Source organism: Sminthopsis crassicaudata, chromosome 5 (genome assembly GCF_048593235.1).
Source record: "Sminthopsis crassicaudata isolate SCR6 chromosome 5, ASM4859323v1, whole genome shotgun sequence".
In the NCBI taxonomy this organism is placed as follows: Eukaryota; Metazoa; Chordata; class Mammalia; order Dasyuromorphia; family Dasyuridae; genus Sminthopsis; species Sminthopsis crassicaudata.
The window spans coordinates 123,476,470-123,500,080 of NC_133621.1; the positions used below are offsets into that span (position 1 = coordinate 123,476,470).

The 23,611-nt window shown below is 33.1% G+C and overlaps 1 protein-coding gene across 2 annotated transcripts in view; it reads right to left on the bottom strand.

Annotated features, from left to right (window-relative positions):
• CPED1 (cadherin like and PC-esterase domain containing 1) overlaps positions 1–23,611 on the bottom strand; it is a 404,819-nt gene that overhangs the window by 15,058 nt on the left and 366,150 nt on the right. The window contains exons 20-23 of one of the 2 annotated variants that reach the window (XM_074268145.1): positions 11,337–11,557; positions 10,978–11,079; positions 9,255–9,342; positions 3,615–3,761 (exon numbers count right to left, since the gene is read on the bottom strand). In XM_074268145.1, the coding sequence (XP_074124246.1) occupies positions 3,615–3,761; positions 9,255–9,342; positions 10,978–11,079; positions 11,337–11,557 (558 nt within the window). Of the gene's footprint in view, positions 1–3,614; positions 3,762–9,254; positions 9,343–10,977; positions 11,080–11,336; positions 11,558–23,611 lie in introns of those variants that run through there. The other variant, XR_012482383.1, reaches the window with a different exon arrangement.

Below are 23,611 nucleotides of genomic sequence, written 5' to 3' on the forward strand. Positions count from 1 at the left end.
AGTCCTCAAATTAGCACTGCTTATATTTCAAAAATTTACTTAAAAGTCTCCTCATTTGTAAAATGAGGAAGTCTGATCTCTAAAGTCCATCTGAGCTCTAAGGATCTATATGAGCCACTAAACATTTTCTGAAAAGTATGCATAGTTGTGTCTTTTTCTATAACTTTTAAAATTCATAATGAACTTGTGTCAATAGTATAAAACTTTGTTGTTCAGTTGTTTCAATTGTGTCATAGTCTTCCTGATTTCATTTGGGTTGTTTGTTTTTTAGCAAAGATACTGGAGTGGTTTGCCCTTTCCTTCTCTGGCTCAATTTATAGATAAGGAAATTGAGGCAAATAGGATTAAAGGTTAAGCCCCAGGCCCCCCAGCTAGTAACAGAGCCAGATTTGAACTCAAAGAGAGGAGTCTTCTTGATTCCAAATCCAGCACTTTATCCACTATACCACTTGGCTGTCTTGTATAAAAACCTGCTCAGCATATTAGTATTGAATAGGTGGGTTGCACAATGGATAGATTATTAGGTCTTGAGTTCACATCTGACCAACTTAGCATATCTAACTGTTTTCAGGTGAAAATGCCTTCACAATCTTACCTTAGAATGATGAAAATATATCTCTCCAATATCGTGGGATCTGGATTTTTCTATCTGATTCTCATCTCTGCTGAATAATTTAAAAAAGGAATTTCCTTATCTCCAAGACACAAATGATGTGTCCAATGGCCTGGTGTTTATAGCTCTCTCAGAGGACAATAGTGAGAAACTGAGAAAGTAGAGGGTCCAGGGATAAAGCTTCCTGCCAGTTCAATCAATTTGGGATTCTCCTTGATCTGGTTGACTACTGATTTTTTCTTTTTGTCAGGTCTGGGAATTAGACTAGTCACTTTCTTATTCATCCATTGACATCACCTACTTCTCTCCTTTCTGTTCCATTTTGGAATAACACGAGGAAGTTATTTCCAATCAAACTCTCCTTTATTCTCTTTCACAGTCCATTTTCTTGATTTTAATAAGGAAAAATACCATGCACAAAATTTTTAAAGCTGAGACTTCTAACATAAAGGACTGAATGAAATAATGTTCATATCTTTTTTAGAGAGAAGTCTGTTATCTTGTGGAACATTTTGTCACAGAAGCCGACTAGGGATTCATTAGAGAAGAGTAGACTGGATTCAGGAGACACTGCCAAGGAGAAGAGCAAGGAAACAGCTATGATAGATTGAGGGAAAGTAAGTATAGGTTTCTTTTTCTTCTCCAAGGACTTTCTAGTGGGGGATAACAAATAGCAGGTTGGAATCAGCTCCTTGGAGTCAGGACCCTTAGATTAGCCTCTCTGGTCAGTATTTACCAACTCAGTGATTTTGGCCAAATCATTTTTATCAATCTGACCCCAATTTCTTCATCTTCATAATGTGGATAATAGTTGCATTTGAGGGTTATTGTAATAAAAGACTTTTGTAGCATTGCACAAATTTTAATTATTATTCTTAGATCTTGGCTTGCATGAATGGAAGTAAGAAATTAAAATGAGGTTGCCCCAAGTGGCTGATGTGGGACCTGTGAAAAAAGGTCTGGATTTGAAGCCAAAGGACCTGGCTTGAAATCCCATCTCTGCCGTTTACTGCCTATGCAGTCTTGGGCAAGCTTTTAACTTAGCTGAGTCCTCATTCCTTAAATAAGGTTTTTTTTGGGGGGTCACACTGATAGCTTCAAAGATCTTTTCCAGATCTAAATGTATACTTTTATGATAGAGAAAAGGAAAAAAAATAAGAAGGAAATCCCAAGTGACAGCAACAGGAAGGAAAGAACAGTCCCTGCAGCCATTGCTTGTTTCCTGTGGCCATTTTTTACTTTTGTAATGTAGCCTGCCTATATATCATATTTTGAAGGCTTTTGCATATAATTCTTCTGGTTTATGATTATCAATATCCACTAGATGACTATGAGAAGAGATATATGTAATGCAGTCATATGGAAATGGCATCTTCTGCTTTTAATTGGAGCTATGCTGAAAATCTTCCGAGCATGTCTCCCTCAGCCTAGCAGAGCACTAAAGCTGCAAAAGAAAAGCAGACACTACTTTCTTTCTCCAGCCCGCTCCCCTTGAAAAACTAATTAAAGACACATTATGTAAAAACTCTTTACGAAGAGGCAACAGAATTCTGCATTTTGTCTTTCAGAGTCCCTGTTTTCTGTGGCTTTGGCAGCCTTTGACTTGTTTTGTGGCAAATTCTGATTGTGTGCTGGCCGTGTTATGCATTTACTGCTCACCCTTCCTTAGGACACATATTGTTGTGTTTTTAAGCACAATTCTGCCTCTTGAACAAAGGAGAGAGGAAGTTTTGAGGGATATTTCCATTTTGGCAAAGATATAAGTAGACACATGTTGCCTTGTTGACAATGACATGACTGAATTGGTAGCTATGTGAAAAATAAAAGAACTATGTTTCATTCTTTAGTTTGATTATGATTAAGTTAGCTTTCTGTTCTCAGTTCAGTTAACTATAAAATAGGGACAGTGGTCATCAAGGATAAAGTGTAATGCCAGAGTTTTATCTAGAGTAGGCTCCCTTGGATATCACTGCAAGTCTTCATTTTGGGACATACTCATTTTGACTATTTCTTTTCTCTTGCTTTGTACTTTTCCATGGAAAAGTCAGGGAGGTCAATCTGCTCTACTTATGCAATCACCTTGGAAGGTATTGGGAGAGGGTTTTCTGGGGGCCTAACTTCCTCTAATGCTATGTCCCATTATTTAACTACCCCTTTTTAGGAGTTGAGATATTCGATGGGGTTAAGAAATCTTAAGCAATAAATACAGGGCCCCACTTTCCTGATATGACTATACCCAGTGTCCCCTTCCTCACCTGAATTTTTCCTAAGTTCTAGCTAATGAACTATCCAGTTAAAGCTTAACACAAAATGTTATTTCTAAGAAGGTGGTAAGAATATGGTTCTAATGATGTGATAATTGGTAAGTTTTGTTCTTTTATGGTCAGGGATTACACACCTAACTGTAGCTAGTCATTGTTTGGGGACTTTATGAATAGATCAACACAAATCCTGGGAAGATGTCAGAGGGGAAGCAAGTTGTTCTTGGTATAGAGGATATCATCATCATATAACAAAGGCTTCTAAATGGAACAGGTTTACTACCTTTGCAGAAAAAGAAATGCTATATTTCAAAAGAGAATAGGCAAAATGAAGCTTTTTGTCAGTAACGTTGAAGATAGTCTTGAATGGGATAACATAAGAATTTGTTAATCATTTATCCTGAAGACATCTTTCAGACAGGCATAATTCATGAGGAGTCTTTTTTGAAAGCCAGGAGATAGGCTAGGTAACTCATGTGGTTGCTTTAGAAACATTACAAAGAAATGCTAAAGAGATAAGATGTTTTCTAAATTTTGTTTTGTAGGGCTTAATGCTGGGATTCCTACATGCTCTAACTTGTACAGCAACAAAACCAAACAGATTGCTTAATACCTTAATGTCTCAGGTTTCTTGGGCAAAATAGAAATGATAATACAAAACAAAATACAATGAATAATTTTTAAATAAAACTAACTGCTATTAATAACTCATTAAACAAATAGACAATCCATGTTTATACCTCATGGAAATGGCATCCACACTTTCCTTGAAGAAATTCCTTGTAGCGTCCCATAGTTATGCTGAAAGTATCAACTACTTCATAGCCATATCTTTTTGCAGAATCTAGGATAATCCAATTTTCTTTCCATAAATTTTGTACTTCATTCTGTTTTGCAAAGAAAGAAAAAAACACAAGATTTGTCGATGGTAGAGGATGGTTATACTTATTTGTCTCTTACAAACTGAAATGAAATGAAATCATGTAATTATTATTATTATTTTCTAAAGGAAAGGAATGTCAAGTGAGATTAAAAATAATTTTGCAATATATTTTCAATCTAAAAATTCATTCAGAGAAAATATTTTTATGACTGATACAAATATAAAAGTACTTTTCTTTACTAGTTTTTCTCTTCTACACTTTAAATAATTCATTTATTCAACATATATTGAGTGCCTTACTATAAGTTGCCACTCACTTTTGAATGACATAAAAAGTTAATGACTCAGTCTTTACAATCAAAACAAAGAATTGCAGAGTTAGAAGGGATTTCCATAAATGGATTATAGTTAATTTATTCTAATGAAAAATAGCATATAAAAATATAATGGAATGATGTATATCAAGAAATATATCCACTTGAAGAAAATTGGGGAAAAAAGTGGGAGGGGAGAATCAATAGAAGAATAAATATAATATTTATCAGGAATATTTATGACAGACCCTCTTGGACAGAAGGAGGAAATAAGGGAGGAATTTGGGACTCAGATCATAAAAAGGAATGGATCATAATAAAATAATAATGAAGCTCTTCAATTATCTAGAAATCTACTAGTGTTTTCTATTTCTTTGTTAAAAGCAGTTAATTATTGACTTGTTTTTAACAATAACTTAATTTTATTAACTGTGAAGAAGAGACTAAAAGAATTTATCCTGGACCTTATTCTGACCAACAAAGGAACTGAAATAAAAGTGAAAGTACCCTTGGGAGAGGAGGAACAAGTGATTATTGCAATTTAGATTCTAGGCTTATCCTAAAATTTTAGTAAAAAAAAAAAGGCAATCTAAGAAGGATGAAAAGATTTTAAGATTTGACAACACAAACAAAAAATGATTTTGATGAGAAAAAATGAGGACTTAAAATGACCAATATAATATACATTAGGGATTTGTTGATAAACTTTTATTTTTAAAACTCATGTAAAGAAGATGGAATTAAGAGTAAATGATAGAGGAAAAGGTATTATGGTGTAACAAATAGAGGGCTAGCTTTGACATTAGAAAGACTTACATTCAAGTCTTTCCTGACACATACAAGCTGAATGATAATGAACAAATATTTTGATATCATCTGTGGCTTGGGAAACATTCAAAGATGTTAAGGTATACATACATACATATATACATATACACATACATAAATATACATATATAAAATTTGCTAATCTTTGTCTGCCAAGTCAATGATGCAGAGGGAACTTCCACACTGGGAATTATTTCTATGAAAATAATTTCAAGAAAGAGAAATTTTAGAATGAGTTGATTATAGCAACAAAATATACAAAAATGCAAGTCTTTAAGACTATATTGGAAGCAAAAATAATATCAAACAAAGGGGGATTGGTGTTAGGGTGAGGTGAATGAGGGTAACATGAGATGGGAAACTGAACAATGTGCAGAAGTAATCAACTCATTTCAGCTTTCTCTTCTATTAAAAAAAAAGCATTTGGCTGAAAAAGGAAGAACAAAAGTGGCTTACAAGGAATTGAAATTTTGTTACCAATAAAGAGGTTGATAAGTGAACAGCTGGTTACCTTTAATGAATTCAGGTCACTTGGGTTTTGGAAACTAAAAGAATTGTCAGATGTAATTGCATAGCCATTATCTATCATCTTTGAAAGACTGTGAGACATCAAAACTAGAGGTCTATTGTCCTAATTGAGAGAGAGACGAGAGAGAGAGAGAGAGAGAGAGAGAGAGAGAGAGAGAGAGAGAGAGAGAGAGAGAGAGAGAGAGAGAGAGAGAGAGAGAGACCCTGCAAATCATATAAGCCAGTGAATTGGAATTGAATTACTGAAAAAAAATTCTATGATATATTGTTAAAGATAAGGTTTTTAAACCATTAGAAAGAGAAATAATTATCATTAAGAGCTTCTTATCATTATAGATTACTTTCATTTCCTTTTCTGACAGAATCACTAGACTGTAAATCTAGGAAATGCTTCATTCAAATTCTGAAATATTTATAATCTCAATGATGAGAATACTCTTCAAATTTGTTTTCCCTCTGTTCCTCTCACCTGACAGTGACTTTTGCTTGGACAGTCCTCCATTTCTGAAATGTATTCTCTCCTCATCTCTATTGTACAGAATCCCTCTCTTCCTTAACAATGTGTGTAGAGCCCAATATTCTCCATAAAGCACTTCCTAATTCCTCCACCTGCTAATGTCTTCCCTTCCTAAATACCTTGTATTTAACTATCTTATATGCCTCATATTTATTTATTATGCATTTGTAGATTATACCTCTTATTTTCTTATTACAATGTAAACTTTCTGAGTATAGGAATTATTTCATTATTAAGTTATATTCCCAACATCTAGCATGGTGCCTGGCATATAGCAGGTGCTAAATAAATGCTTATTTATTGATTGATGAAGAAGTCTGCAATCTATTCCTAACCATCCTGTGGGATTCTTAATTATGTCTTTCCAAAGTTTATGACAGAGAGACTACTTAAGATGATGGAACCTCTTTCACTTTTTCTTGGAATCCTGAGTATACCAGTGGAGCATATAGATTATACAGAATTTAGTTGCTAATATCAGACTATTTTATTCTAATATTTATTCTAATTTTTAATAAATTTTTATAATTTCTTGCTTATAATGTGTTGCATTCTGTTCATACTCACCACAAGCCTCTCCATTGCTTTTAGGGTGAGCCTCAATTTCATTTCATTGTAGACTTAGCATTTCACTAATCACAGCCAGATAATGAAATATGGTAAACAGAAATATCAGCCAAAAATTTCAGAATTTCTCATGCTAACCTCATGAACATAGTGAAGAAATATAGACTAAACAATTGTATATTTAGATGAATTTGGAATTAGTTGATTGACGGGACATGGATATTTGTTACAATTAGCTCAATGTCAACTTAAAAGTCTATAGTGTATCTCAAGGATCTGTCACAAGACCAGTGTTGTTTAATATTTTTTATCAATGACTTGAATAAAGATATGTGATGTTCTTATAAAATTTACATATCTTAAAATCTGGGAATGATTTGTGGATGATAAAGGATCTAAAAATGCCTCAGTATATGAGAATGCAATATAATAGAGAAATATATAAAGTCCTACATGTGGATTCACTATCTCAGCTTAACAAGTATAGGAAGGAAGAAGTATAGTTAGCTAAGAGTTCACGTGAAAGCAATGTGTGGGTTTTACTTGACTGCTAATTCAATATAAGTCTATAATTTGATACTCAAATGGACCTCTTATTTCATTAAGGTAAATATTCCCTTTAAAGAAATAGATCATAATCCATCCATCCCTTTCCATCTTATATGATTCTTGCCCATGTCCTTCCATAGGTTTCTCTCAGAGGTTTTTCCAATGTGCTGGCAGCTTTCACATTTTAAGACCACAAATAGAGAATATGGACCATCATCTTTCATTTCTCTCTTTCTCTTACTATGTGACCAGAATTTCTATTGGTGATAATCTCTCAAATTTTTGTACTATAGCATTCCAGATAACAAAACTGGAAGAATGATGTTGTGTTAAAGCTTAGCCTTTGTTTCAAAAACTTGGCATCATTAAAATAACCCACAATTTCACAAAGATGGTGAAAGGTCAAGAGATCATGTCTTATTGATTGATAAAAAAGGAACTGGGAATGTTTGACCTGGAAAAGAGAAGATTTAGGAAGAGCATGATAATTGACTTCAAGAATTTGAAAGGCTTTCAAGTAGGAGAAGATATAACCTTATTCTGTTTGGAGCCAAAGGGCAAAGCAAGAAATAATGAGTAGTGGCAGAGGCAGTCATCAGCTTCATAGAAAGAAAACAATTCCTAACCATTTGAATTACCTTAAAGGGGAAGGTACTGCCTTAAGAGCTAATGATTTACACCCCCCCATTGTAAGTTTGTAAACAAAAGTTGGATGGCCAGGTATGTAGGCAGAGGTTGGAGGATCCGTCTTCTCTAGAAGACAAATCTTTTCTAATTCTGAGATTTTGTAATTGCTTTTTCTTAAAGACCCATCAAGTACAAACCCTTTATTTTACAAGTGAGGAAGTATCTCTCTTCTGAACTAGTAAATTCCTATTATTTTCTCCCAATCTCCCAAATAGTTGAACTATCTCAGAGGCATGGTTACTGGTATCTCAGTTTCTTATCCTTCTGCACTTTCTTAGATCTCTCCTTTCCAATCCCAAGTCCTCATTAGCCATTACAGTTATCTCTCAGTAACTGTCTAATAGTATATGGTTCCTAAGGTACATTTGTGGTTGAAATGTCTTCACAGAGTTTAATGCATGGATGCTCTTTTTTCAGAGATTCATTATAGTGGGCTACATAGCCCACTAAAATCTTTTGCTATAAGCAACAGACCCAAGACAAAGTTATTGTAACAGAGAAAAAATAATTATTCAGTTTCAAAACAAAATTTAGAACATGCCTTCACTCAAAAAACCTCACAGAGGTCAGCTTGTCCCAAAGGATTCATTAGGAGAGAAGATTTTACATTTGTAGTTTCAGTGTGAACCTGAACTAGAAAAGAATCAATATATTGCTTTGGATGGTATTTAGATGTTTCAGTGGAGTAGGAAAATATAAGAAACATGATTTATCTTATTTCTCAACTCTCTTTTTCCTCAACTTGACTCTAATTAAAGACTATAAAACTCAGTTATGTTAGAAGAGTCTAGGAAACACAGGGAGTTAATCATAATTAATTTGAACTGATAACCCTTGAACATAAAAGTCCATGATTTATTTGATTCTTACTGAACATTGCAAATACAATTAGCATTTGATAAAAACAATACTTTCACCTAGTAGGCCCTTCATGAATATTTGTTGAATGTTAAGGGATGGATAGCCAAAGTGCTCACTAATGATACCAAATAATTTTTATATTTTAAATTTTACTTTTTAGTATAGCTTTTTATATACAGAACATATGCATAGGTAATTTTTCAACATTGACTCTTGCAAAACCTTCTGTTTCAACTTTTCCCCTCCTTCTCCCCATCCCCTCCTCTAGATGGCAGGTAGTGTTAAATATGTTAAAGTATATGTTAAATACAATATATGTATACATATTTACACAGTTATCTTGTTTCATAGGAAAGATCAGATTTAGAAAGAAGGTACAAATAACCGGAGAAGAAAAAAACAAAAATGTAAGCAAACATTAACAGCAAGAGTGGAAATGTTATGTTGTGGTCCATACTCATTTTCCAGTGTTCTTTCTTGGGGTGTAGCTGGTTTAGCTGGTTCTGTTCGTTACAGATCAATTGGAACTGATTTGGGTCCTCTCATTATTGAAGAGAGCCACATCCATCAGAATTGATCATCATGTAGTATTGTTGTTGAAGTGATACCAAATAATTCAAAAGAGTACAAGGCAATTCTGACCTACCTGGTTTAATGAATGAACTCCATCCACAGGCAGATGAAACCCCATTCCCAGAGTTTTAATAATCACCAGAATATTTAATAAGTTTTCCCTGGAAGAAATGGAAGGGATTTTAAAGTCAAACACATGAATCATATTTAAGTTCAGTGAAGGTTCATTATAGTACCCTTTAAATGTGGGATATTGGAAAATAAAATTGGGGCTCCTTATTGTCAACTACAAATAGGATAACTATAATATTAGAGTATTATTTAATATAGTTGTTTTGTGTTATAATCATCATTGGACTTAACAGTGCGTCTGAATTGAATAATGATTTTTTTTAAAAAGGTAACCCTTATGTAGCATCTTAAGGTTTACAAAGTGTTTTACACTTAAACTTACAACAATCTTGGAAAGTAGTTGCTTTAATTATTCCTATTTTACTGATGAGGAAATTGAGGAATAAAGGTTAAAACTTACTAACATCACATAGGAACTCAGTGTCTTAGTATTTGAACTAATATCTTCAGATCAATCACTCTATAACTGCTTTGTTATAAAGAGCTCCTATTTACTTCAATACTTTAAAAATCAGTGCTTTTGTCAATATGAGTTCTCCTGACTCCATACCAAATTACTGGATGTTCTTTAGGAGTTCCAACATCCAAAAAAGTCCATATACCTAGACTGGGTGATAAGCCCTTTATCACCTTCAGGCGATCTCTCCTGCAACAGGCTTATAATTCTTGACTGGACCCAATATTTTTTGGCTTCATAAGACTTGCCAAAATTTTTCTGGAATGGCCTTTAAGAACCCAGAGTTACCAACAAACCTATTAAAAGCCTATTAAAGTAGGTTATACTAGATTCATGATTTGATTTCTAACATATCCAAATTTGGATAATGGCAAACTTTTAAAAATAGAATTCTAGAGTATATAAACATCGACAAAAACAAACCTTATGAATCGTTCTTTTTTCTTCTGACATCGCCTAATACAAGGACTCCTTCCCTCAGAGCTAGACTTCTGTAGTAGTTTTCTGGTTGGTCCTTCCACTATAAGTTTCTCCTCACTCTAGTCCATCCTCTTGCACTTAGCTACCAAAGTGATATTTGTAAAGTGCTGATCTGCTCACGTCACCATCCCCCACTCTTTGGGCTCATAAACTCCAGTGGCTCCCTATTACTTCCACCATTAAATAAAAAATCCTTTGTTTTATACTTTTCACTCTTTTTCCAGTTTTTTTTTTTATATATACTTTACTCTCCTCCATCTTATGATTCAGTGACATTGACCTTGTTGTTTCTTAACAAGATGTTTCATTTATCAATGCCATGGATTTTTATCAGCTATTTCACTTGCCTGGAATGTTTTCCCTCCTGTCTTCCTTCAAATCTTAGCTCAAATTTTACTTTTTGCAAGAGGCTTCACCTGGTCCCTTTCAATGCTCCTGCCATCTACACTGAATATATCCTTTCTCTACATAGCTATTTCTGTGTTGTCTTCTCCATTTGAATGAAAGCTCTTTTTTGAGGATAGAGACCATTTTGCCTTTCTTTGTATCCCTATGTTTCAGCTCAATGTCTAGCATATCAGTGACTAATAAGTGCTTGTTGAGTTGAGTGTGTGCATACACAAAATTAAATCTTGATCTTTAATTCAAATCCTAGTCAATCTCATTCACTTAGAAGATAACTTTTTTGCACAGAAGAGAACAGAAATATTTTGTTTCAAAATATTACCTCTTCAAAACTTTGTGAATAATTTGTAGGTGATTGGAATTAAGCCACTGAACACCACCAACAACTAATATTGTCTGGTCTGTGTTCTCGAGGGGATATGATCTGCAATCCAGAAAGAAAAAAAAATCACATATGTTGCTTTAAAACAGATGGTAAACATTTTAACAGAACTGCATTACATTTCATTGAACCATATCTGGCATCCTGATCAGAAGACCCGCTTGTCATTTCCTACTATTTCTCAGCCACATCACTGGGAGCCTGAGCTTTTCAGCACATTTGGCAGAAAGTGTTTAACAGTGACTAATTAAAACTGCCAGTCACATCTAGCTGTTACTGGGGAGGACACCAACAAGTACCTTTGCAAAAGTTGTTCAAGAGCTTTTTCAAATGTTGGCCTTTGTGAAACACTGATCCAGAACTGGGGATAATAGGAGTAACTGATGAATGTTCTGCCATTGTTGACATTGTAGTATGATTTAATGCTGTGCACTTTTTGCCATTCCTGCAGGGTTTCATTGAGTCTTTCAATCAGATAATACATTATTCCTCTGTTGGTTGAATCTCCAATGAAAAGGACCTTAAAATTAAAAACAGAAAAACATGAATTTTCAAATCTGATGTTTATATGGCACTTTGTAAACAACTTCAAATACAGTCTCTCATAAACCCATAAAAATGTGTGTCTAATAACAAAGCCAAAAGAGCCCTTGTATTTAGATTTCAAAAAATATTTTAGAATTGTGATCTTATGCCTCCTTCTCTCCTTCGTTCCCTCTTTTTCTCCCTTCCTTTCTTCCTTCCCTCCCTCCTTCCCTCCCTTCCTCCCTCCCTCCCTTCCTCTTTCCCTCCTTTCTTCTTTCCTTTCTTCATTTCTTGTAACTGGTTAAAGTTAGATCACCAGTTTTCTGATTTCCAAATATGATTATATGTTTTTCTTGTAATTATTTTGCATTTTTATGCCAGGGCTGCTAAGTCTCAAGAGTCTTTCACAAAATATTCCCTTAATCCTTTGACAGTCAACAAGTGTCATATACAAGAACTTTGGGCCATAGATGTTAAAAACTGATATATAGAAAATGTACATATAATCTTGCCTCCCCATACCCATATCATTGAAAAATGAAAAGGAACAAAGAAATTGAATTTCTAAATACCCAGACCTATCTTTCATGCCCTAGATCTTTTTGTCTTTTATCTGAATTTTGCTAAGAGGTTAGTGATGAGGCACAGAGAAATGACAAGAATAAGGAAGATGCTCATTTATATTGATACCTAGTTATTTCTGTATAGTTTCAGGAGGTATGGGAGCTTTGGCTTGGAACAATATTAAAGGAGAAAAGAGATTATCTTTGAGAAGTCCTTTCAGCTGAGATACTACTCCATTTGATTTTTAATGAATAGTTAAAAGTGAATAGATCCAAGGAGGAAAGAACTCAATTGTACTCAGTTACCACTATCGTTAGTGATAAAGCTCTTGCATGATGAATGTGCTGAATTTCTCTAAACTCTGATTTTTCAAAAGGTAATTTTGCCCTAATTTAAAAAAAAAACCACATAATCTAATTTCACAGAACCTATGAGCAGAAATATCTGGGATCATCTAGTCCAACTCATATCCTAAATGGCAATCCTTCATATATTTGAAGACAATTGTATTTTTTTTCTCATGACTAACGCTGAGACAAATATAGATCTGTGTAGCAACATAATTCCAAACTGAAATCAATTTGTGAATGTCTAATTTTTTGAGGTCTTGGTAATCAAATAGTTAGTTCTAAATCCACCCAATTCTACTACTATTGACTAATTCATATCTTGTCATTTCATCCATAATCATTCCATGAGAGATTCTGTCAAATTTTGTGCTGAAATCTAAATGTATGTATAATATCCAGCATTTCTCTGATCATTGGCTTCTACCACATTACTCCAATGCTTCCTCATTGTGTAGAAGTGGGTTCTCCTATCAATCTGGAGCTATGAAAATTGTGAATCTGATGATGATGATGATGATGATGATGATGATGATGATGATGATGTGTGTGTGTGTGTGCATGCGCGTGTGCTAAAGATTAGTTTATCTAATGTAATGCTAGGCAACAGACAAATTTTTCAACCCTCATAAACTCTCAAAGACCATCATAAAGGGATTGTGATCTGTGCCAATAGAAGGGGGTTTCTATATCTTTGAAATCATGGCTTTGAAGTTGAATGTTTTTTTTCTTTCAGTCCAGTTCCCTTGATATTTTTTTTTTCAGTACAGCTATGTTTCCAAGAGGATTGATTAAATATGTGTGTATATATAAATATATGTATGGATTTATAAAATCTCAAAATGTTTGTCTTAGATGAAAATATTATAGCTAAAAAAGTAGAATAGAAATTCAAGTGTGAGTTTTGAGATTTATTATACTGGAAAAAAGGAGTTTCTTTAGAGATTAATCAGTCTCTATCAGAAAAATATTAAGATTTTAATATCAACTATTTTATGCAATAGAAAAATAAAATGTGATTCTGAATATTCAGATGTGACTCTTCCTATCTATATAAAACTCTTCATATCTTTTAAATTTTGGATTAAAAATAATTTGTTGATACTTCATTGTAAAGACAATATTCTGTATTTAAAAGATCAAATAGCCATAATTGATGATCTTAGAAGACTGGTCTGACAGTTTTTCATCAATAAACTTTATCCCTTGCCAGTAAGAAGTGAAAGTTATTATTTTAAATAGGCACACTCATTTTTCTCCCATTCTAAGTTTCTGAATACTCCAAACTGCAACCCTTAAAAACTTCAACATTTTTAAGATTATGAAGAAAATTTATATTTATTGACTGTACTTGTCTCTATTTCCTCCATCCCAGTTTAAAATAGTTGAGAGGGAGCAAATATAAAATGTATTTCATTATAGATTTGGAAGAGACTATAGTCTAGACATCACCTAATTCAATGCTGTCTTTTCACAAATGAGGAAACAGGACTACAGAAGTTCAGTGGCTTGACTCAGCTTTTGTAGATTAAATAACAGAATTCAAAACCAGCCTCCAAACTTAAGTCTTGTGACTCTAACATCAATGTTTTTACCACTATAGCATAAATTTCTTTTGTGGTACAGTTTTCCGAACCTTGTTGGGTTAATTTTGGCCAATGGACCCACTATATGAACCTGAAGCCTTTCTAGATTAAGGGAACTTTTTGGATCCTGTATTTTGGTTTGTACTACAGCTTGTAGGAGCTCCAGGGCCATCTGTTTGCCACAATGAAGTAGCAGAGTAGGATTCTGATTGGCAACAACAAAACTATTCTCTCAAATTTGCTATGTATGTGAGTAGGGAGAAGGAAGCGATAATAAAGAAAAATAATTTCACCAATGGTAAGGTACAGCAGAGACCCTGAAAGTACTACAATAGTTGCAAAGACCTTTCAGAAATTCAGAAACACTTGCTAATTAGATCGTGATAATATGATTGATTGGGTTAGCATTCTGGCAGTGTGGTGAAATTGATCTCATATATTTAAGAAAGTGATGGCATAAGGCTAGTGCTACTCAAATGATAATGTTGAATAGATTTGATATGAAAGACAGTCAAATGAGTGACATTGATTGCAATATTTTTACAAGAGGGCAAGATGTAATGCAGAGAAATAAGAAATGTGATACTATATCCTATCTATACTCTCTGTAAAGAGGAAAAAAACAGGAAAATAAATGGAAGGAAATTAAGGTAGGGATATTTTTATTATGTTATGTCATAACGAAACTAGAAATAGATCTCTTTAGTTATAGACAAGGGCTTCATAATGCTTTTTGTCAATGGTACTTTTAGCTTTAAATAACAGAATAAAGGATAATTAAGAACAAAAAATAAAAATGAACTTTATCCTCAAGTCTAGGTTAGACAAAATGAGTAATGAAATGAAGGAATTGCCAGAATCTAACGAGGGAAAAGCTAAAGAACTCGAATATTCAGGTTCAGACACTAAAAATCTTTATTTAATGCAATCTCCAGAAAACAACTTGATAATGAAACATAAGCCTGATTCTCTCTTTCTTACCACAAGACATCACATATAGTACCTCCAAATATGTCATTTATGTGTTTATGTATTAAAAATAATTCATATTTTTATCACTAAAACTCCTATAAATGTGTGCAAAAATGAAATATAGGTTATGGACCAAAAAAAAAAGAATATTCCAAAGTCCCAAGGGCATAAAGAATAACTTAGTATTTAAATAATTATTGAATAAGTTTTGAAAATGATCTAACATTTATGCCATCACTGTTGTTATCACAAAATTTTTGACATTTTTTTTCATTCATATAGGGCAAATTTATAAAACAGGTCCAAGAACAATAATTATTTAAATATTTGATGTTCACATGGAATGCTGTTTTTTATTTAGAATGTGTTATCTACATAATATAATAAAGGATATATAAAAGTCAGATTTTTTTTCAGTTAAAACCCACTGCAGTTCTGCTTAGCCTTAGATCCATTATTATCTCTTAGAGAAATATTGATTTTCAAGTGAAAGAAGAACTCAAACTAAAACATCTTATTAATTCGCTTGATGTATATGGATGCCATCAAACTATATGGTCCTACTGAAGACAATGCATTAATCAACTCTTTCATCTTGTGGAATTTTTCTTCAATGATATAAAATAAATTATTTGAATTCAACAAATGTAAAATTCCTAAGGTATGCCAAAGAAAGACAATGACTGAAGAATCTGAACTTGAATCTGGGAGTCATATTGAATCAATTGAAGAAGGCAACACCTACAAATATCTTGGTGTTGAGGCAAAACATATTGCACGTAAGGAAACCAAAGAGATGGTTATGGTCAAATATGTTGATATACCTACAGGCATCCTAAAATCAAAGTAAAATGGGAAGAACATGCTTTACTATAATTAATACCTATGAAATACCATCATTGGATACTGCTACAAATTTAACATAGATCATAAAATTTTGTAAAATATCCTTATAAAACTCTGTAATGAAACAGAAATCACAATCCCAAGGCTTTAGAAAGTTTAAAATTTCTTTGCCAAAACAAATTGATAAATATTCTCAGAGCATATATAAATCCTTTTGAGAACAAGCATTATTGGACTTAACAAATATAATCAAAATTAGTTTTCTTCTGATTAAAACCTATGGAACAGTTATGATCTAAGATTAGACTCAAAAGGCTCTCAATTCATATAATCCACATGAACTTAGCCAAGAATGTGTTGACAAAAAAAGGAATGAACAAATGACCTGTTATCTTGCAGGGTTTTTTTTTTCCATTTTGTTTTTCACACAGACGAGTTTTTAATAGAAATTCTAGACTACTACAAATTGCAGAGTTATTCTTAGGAAGACAAGACTTAGGGATCAAAATAGATTATGCAAAGAAATGGTAGAAATTATGCAAGACATAACAGTAGGCAATAAACATTTAGCACTTAATAAATATATATCATGATGCAGATGCTAATTTTCATGGATTTATGGATGACAAATCCCCATACTACCAATTTATCAGTCAGTAAATATAAAAGAAGTATGGTCTTTTGTCCATGGACTATTTCTAATAAGTCTCCGTGAAAAAGATAAGAATGAAATTAATCACATGGATTTGTGATTTTATTAATTCAAGATACAAATCGCAAATCATCTGTTCCTGCTTATCTTGTGTAACTATCACATATATCCTATGAAGAGTTCACTACAGAAGACCTAACCACTATGCTGGAGGCCATTCTCATTTCATTCCAATTATCATATGCTTGCTATGTAACATTCCTTCATTCTGTGAGACCAGCAAATTTTCTCTTTCTGTTACATAATTCTTTGATAATTTCCTGTATGTATGTCCTTCTTGGGGTTCTTCATTGGTTACATGTTTCAAACTGCTCATATACACAATGAACCTTTCCATTGCTTTCTGTGTGATGTTCATTTTTAGTTCTCTAGGGTAATAAAATGTTTATATTGAATAATATATATTTATGAAGCACTTTCCTTGAGAAAAATATTATGATACAACATTCTTCCCTCTAAGATTGTCTCTATACCATACCTTTTGTTGTACAGTATCAATATATCAATAATTTCTTAACAAAGCGCTTTCTAGTACCAAAGTGATCTTGATAAAGATCATTTTTTTTCTTGATTTAATAGGATACTGGCCTCCTTGTTATTTCTTGTAAGAAAACCTATCAGCACTACGGGTATATATTTCTGTAAGTACTTCTCCAGAAAATATTCTCAATGGGAAAAGGTAAAAGATAAAAAAACATCAGAAATGGTCCTTTAGGCTATGGGTTATCATATTAGTAGGCTAATGGTCTACTATTCAAAGTTTTTTCATTGTTATTAGATATAAATAGTTCTTACTGGGAAAAAAAAAAGTTTTAAACCTACTGCTACAATTTTATTATCCCAAGTATTTCTTTTTGAAACTAACAATTTTGGAGCTGAGCCAAAATGGTCAAACCTTTTTTTTTTTTTTTTTTTTTTTTTTTTTTTTTTTTGAGCTCTCCCAACACAAGTCCTCTATAACAACTTTAAAGAAAAGAACCTAAACAAATTCTGAGTGGAAAAACCAACAAAAAATCACAAGTCATATTTTTAGCCTACCCCAGCAGAGGAATATAAAAAGAGAAAATTTTAGGTGTGGGCCTTGAAGGTGGTAGCAGCAAGAGTACGATTATTCAGCACCTAGCACCCAGGTAAGGGGAATAACCAACAGGCCAGAAACAAAATTCACAAGATGCTTCTAACTAGAGTTGGGTGCAGGATCAAATTTCATTTGATAGATGTTACCCATTACCCATTTCTGATTGACAGTTCCTAAGTAGAGAGAAATGGTTGGGTTGGGTCCTACTTATGTAAGGACTAGAGTACAGACTAGGAGTACAATGACCAGACTTCTCTCCAAATCTTAATCACTTTGGAAGCACAAAAAACTTACAGTCCCCCCAGATCTACCAGTGAAAGCAATAGAAGAACATAGAAGACTGAAGGTCAGACCAATCATTCCCCTGAATTCTGAGCAGATCCCAACTTTTAACATAAAGCCCAAAGTCAAGAAATAGGCTGAGAAAACGAGCAAACAACAAAAACAGAACCTGACCATAAAAACTACAATGACAACAGGGGATCTCAAGGTAGAGATTTATAAGACGACAATAGTTTAAAAATATTGACATGCAAGAAAAATGCAGATTGGATACAAGTGCAACAAGAATTCCTAAAAGATCTAAAGAAAGGTTTTTTTTAAAAGAGCAAAAAAATAAAATGGAAGCCTGGTAAGAAGCAAACTTTTGCTTTATAGGAGTTTAACCATTGTCATTATTAACATAATGAATCAGAGTATTTTTTTTATTATAGTAACCACACTTACTACACACAAAATGCATTTCCTAATTATCCATTTAAATAGGGTAGGTGAAAGCTTAACTAGTGCTTTGAGACAAAAAACAACAAAGAACTGAATAGTCACCACAAAATATAATGTCATAAATAATTGGATTCAGTTCTTTTTGCTGCTTAGAACAAATTTATTTTTGTGCCTCACCGGCCTATCCACTTTTAGCTGCACATTTTATTGATATGTCTATTGATATGATGTTAAGATTTACCAACCACTTTCATCACAACAGCCTTGTGAGGTAGGTGATAAAAGTATTTTTATCCTCATTTTACAGAAGAGGAAATAGGCTCAGAAAAATTAAGTTAACTTGACTATGAATACTGTTACAAAGTATCAGAAGGAGTTCAACAATAATAGGGAGTCTCTCCTAAAAGGGTTCCAATAAGTTCTGTTTTCATTGTGCCTTCCTGCTTTATTTTTGGGAGAGGAACTGGGAAGGATTCTGACATGTTATTTTAGAAAGCTACTAGTTTAGAAATTTCCTATACCAATGCAGATAATCAGTTGATCTATGCCTTTAGATATTTTTGAGAATTGCTTGGAAATATGGAGATTAACTACATTAGTGGTCGTGTGACCAATATCTTTTAAGGGCCAATCTAAAATCCAGGTCTTCTTATAACCAAGGGCAACAGTTTATATACCACTCCATGCTGCCTACAAATATTAAAATCACACACACACACATACCACACACACATACACAAACATGTACACATGTATATGTACATATGTGTGTATATATTTTTAAAGTCATACCATGTGTAACTCACTTTTTTATGGTGAAAAGTTAGTGCAAAACCAAAACAAAAAGGACCATAATAGCATTCAATATTAGAACTGACAAGCAACAATAATTTATGTAATCATTCAACTCCCTTACTAGCCTGAGAAGATTATAAATTAACCAAGCTTCAAAAATTTAAACATCTTTATGTCCAATTCATTGCTTTACCTGAAAATATTACTTAAAAAAATTAAGAAACAGTTCCTGTTTTAACAGCTGAATTAAGTCCTTCAACAAATAGTGCCTTTTCATATTTCCTGTTCTTAATTGCACTCTTCTTCTAGATATTTTATTACAAGTCTAAACTTTGAGCTGTATTTTCAACTGACAAACAAAATAAACATTGAAAATTTACTTATGTCAGGGTTGTAAGTGCTTCCAACGATAAGATTAGTTATCATGTTTCCAAACTACTTCTCTTGTAGTATCTCATTCTTTGGGACAATATTATATTTGATAAATTCTCATAAATATCTAATTCAAACCTCATTAGTTGGCTAACCCTAGGGATTCTATGCAAACAGAGAATCAAGTTGTCAAAATATTTATCACTGACTCCTGTATTGATATAATTAATTGTCAGACATTTGAGTTTTTATATAAAAAAATTCAAATATAATGTCAATTTTTAAAGTAAATTTTAAATGTGGTAACACAAAAAAAATTTTTTAAAAGACTTGTTGAAAATCTTCCAATTAGTCATTTTCCCTAATCTTTCCATCTTAGGTCAGTTTCCTGTTCATGATCCTTGAAATATAGTCCTATGACTGATTAGCCATGCTAACACACCATAACATGGAAATACGGTTCCTTATAAGTGCTCCAGGGAATTCATATCCTTTTCCAAGAATCAACTAATTCATATCTAATTCTTTCACCATAGGTGGTCCTAAAATTCACAAAGCACAGATCAAACAAATTTCACTCACCAAAATAAATACAGTAGTAAAAAACAAAATAAAACAAAAACATGAAAAAAGGGAATGAAGAAGGAAAAGGAAATTCACTTAGAAAGAACCGATAGTTTAAAGAAAATAATTTATAACAGTCTTCCAACAAGATTGGAATATATGCTTTTTTAACTTAGAGCTAATGAGAATTGTAAGAAAAAGAAAACCACCTTTCCCTCTCTCATCTTCAAACTCCTTGGAGAAAAATGTGATGAGGAAGGCAAAATGACCAGTGATTTCATTGATATATCCATTACTTTACTCTGCCCTACTCTGTCTGAGTCAATTTATCTGACTCTTCTTGACCCCAAAGATCATATTGTCCATGGGAGTTTTCTTGGCAAAGATACAGGAGTGCTTTTCTATTTCCTTCTCTAATGGATTAAAGCAAAGAAGTTAAATGATTTGCCCAGGATCACACAATTAGGAAATATTTAATAGGAAATAAATAATTTAATAAGGTTAGATTTGATCTCAGGAGTTACTAATTCCAGGACTAGGGCTCTATCCACTGAACTATGTAGTTGCCTCCTTAGCCTATGCTATATCACACTACACTGTACCATAGTATTTTTTGGGAAGAGAATTTTCTCTTGGCAGAGAAAGAGAAATTTTAAAATACCAATAGTTTATGCTTTGATTGTGTCTGCCATTTAAAAGTAAATAATTGTTTTTTCTAGCCTAACATATTTGTGCTATTTCTGACAGTTATCATAGAATCATCAAAGAATGAATGTCCAGCAGAAAAAAAAATTCTTGAGGGGTAGGGATAGTGCCAGAGAAGCCATCTCTTTTTGAGGGAGATTTTCTTTTGGTCACATTTAATTGTTAGGAGGTACTGATTTTGTCATTGTTTCATTGTTACAGACTCAACTTTTCCATACTAGACAAGTCAGGTTGCCTCAAAAAAAAAAAAAAAAAAAAAAAGATAATGAGTAAAAGTGCAAGAATGCCCTACTTTATATAGCAGATGTGTTCTCAAACAATGTGAGTATAAACTGATGTTTTCTATATTAAATCATCCTTTAAATAAACTACTATAGAATTACTAATTAATAGAAACTTCTTGGTTAATATTTTCATAATGCAAATAATCATGCTTTGACACATCTGTTTTATGATCCAGAAGTTCAATTTAAGATACTTACACAAATTTAACACAAGTATTTGTGTTTTTTCCCATGTATTGCCATGTCTACACATATGGCAGTGGAACCATATTGAAAATTATTTTGACTATAATCTTGGTTAAATGAATTAATCTGATTTTCCACCTTTGGTGTCCACCTGATCCACCTAACTCTCACCTATGGCTCCAAGAAGCTGCAGTATGTACAGTGACAACACCCCAGTATGCCATTTTGACAGAAGGGCTAAATCAGGTTGAGGGTAACCAAGGGGTCTCAAATCCTATGATGAGATAGGAGGGTGTCTACTCCAAGTATGTGAAGACTTCCCCTAGTAGAATTGGCAAATGAGAACAATTTGCTTTAATGGCCATCAAAGCAAGGGAAGTAGGTGCTATGGAGTGCTTAGAACTTGGTCAAACGTTGAAGACACCAAAGTCATTCAATGCTCCTTGAGTCATTACCAATCATCTTAACTTTGTCCTGTCAGTGGAAAGGGAGAATAAGGTTTTTCTTATATAGCTATAGGTATAACATTTTTTTTTATGCTACAAATATGAATCAGACAGAAAGTCCTAGATAGAAGATAGACAGAAACAAAGCACTATCACCATTCCTTAATAATGAAAGTATTATCACTAACAAAACATTTATGCGTCCTTGAAATCTGCCAGGCAGAGTGCCATGTGGCCGAGTGTTCCTCAAAGGACAAGTTCTCTATTCATAAAGAGCTTATGGTTAAAGAGATAACTCTAATAAAAGTACATAATATAATGTTTTAAAAAATAAAACATTTATGCTTTATTTGTCTGCTAGTTTGTTGTTAAATTAGAATTTTTATGCTTATTTCCTCCTTGGAATTAGAAGGTGATTCCTGGGAACATTTGGTTTGGTATGATAAAGTCTCATTCCCATTGAATTCAGGAAACCTTGACCACAAGAGAAGAGGCTCATGATATTTATGAAGGAAGCGTGTCCTTGGTAGACAAAGAGAAGTTTCAATGCAGTATTAATTCTTACAGGACAACTAGGTAGCACAATGAATAGAATGCCAGGCCTAGAATCAGAAGATTTTTAAACTCATTTTCTGAATTTAAATTTGGCTGCAGACACTTACTAGATGAATGACCTTGGGCAAATAACTTAACCCTATTTATCTCAGTTTTCTTATCTGCATAATAAACCGAAGAAAGAAATGGCAAGCTGCTCCAGGATCTTTGCCAAGAAAACCCCAAATGAGGCTGCAAAAAGTTAGACATGACTGAAATGACTGAATAACAATTCTTACAACATTCCTTAGAGATAAGGAGAGCCAGTTGTTATTTGTATTTTGAGGATCAAGATATTTAGGAACAGAGGTTAAACTTGGCAAGATCTCATAGTAAATAAAGGAAGGAATCAAAATAAGAACTTAGATGTCTTAGAATTTAATATAATAGTCTAGCCACCACATGCCCCATATATAATATTCAGTTTTTTTATTCATTTTAATGAAAATTTTTTTGGCATTTGGATAAACTACATATCTCTCTTGTTTTTCTTACTTCAGGCAGACTAATTAAACATGTACCATACTTAACATGTGAGTATTTCCAGTACTTGATGATTTACAAGGTATATTTATAAATTTAATTTATCCAGCACTTTTATTTACTCTTATTTTATTTGCATACACCATCATCTATTCACCATCCATTCTCACAAGAGTGAAGAGGAGAACCCTTGATCAAATTTGTGAGTTTCCTAATCCATTTGATAAGATTAAAAGTCATGAACATTCTAGTTCCTAGTTAACAAGACACAATGAAATGCCAGTTATTCTCCAGTGATTGGAGTTGTGTCAAATATGGTCAGAAATTTTTCCAATAAGACTCTACCCTCCTGACTCTTAGTTGACAATCCTTTAGTGTAGCCTAGGTAGGGGCCAGAGCTGATTCCATTGGAAGTCTCAAGAAAGGTAATTTCAGCAAGAAGTTTGGAGAAGCTCATCAAATTGAGCAAGGATTCTTCTTATTGCCCTTGCTATCCTTGCTTATTACCCTTGCTGCAACTGCCAATTTTTCTGAATCAGCAAATCTCATTTTATTTTGCTTAACTTTATTATGCTTTGCAGAAACTGCATTTAAAAAATAAATGGAAAGTTTGTCATAGAGCAAATCTATTGGTGCTATTTTTCCAACAGCATGTGCTCATATCATTTGTTTATGTCACAATTTGGCAATTCTTCCAATATTTTAAATTTTATCATTATTATCATATATCATATATTTGATGTGATATTTGATGTTACCATTGTAATTATTTTGGGGCTTCATGAACCATGT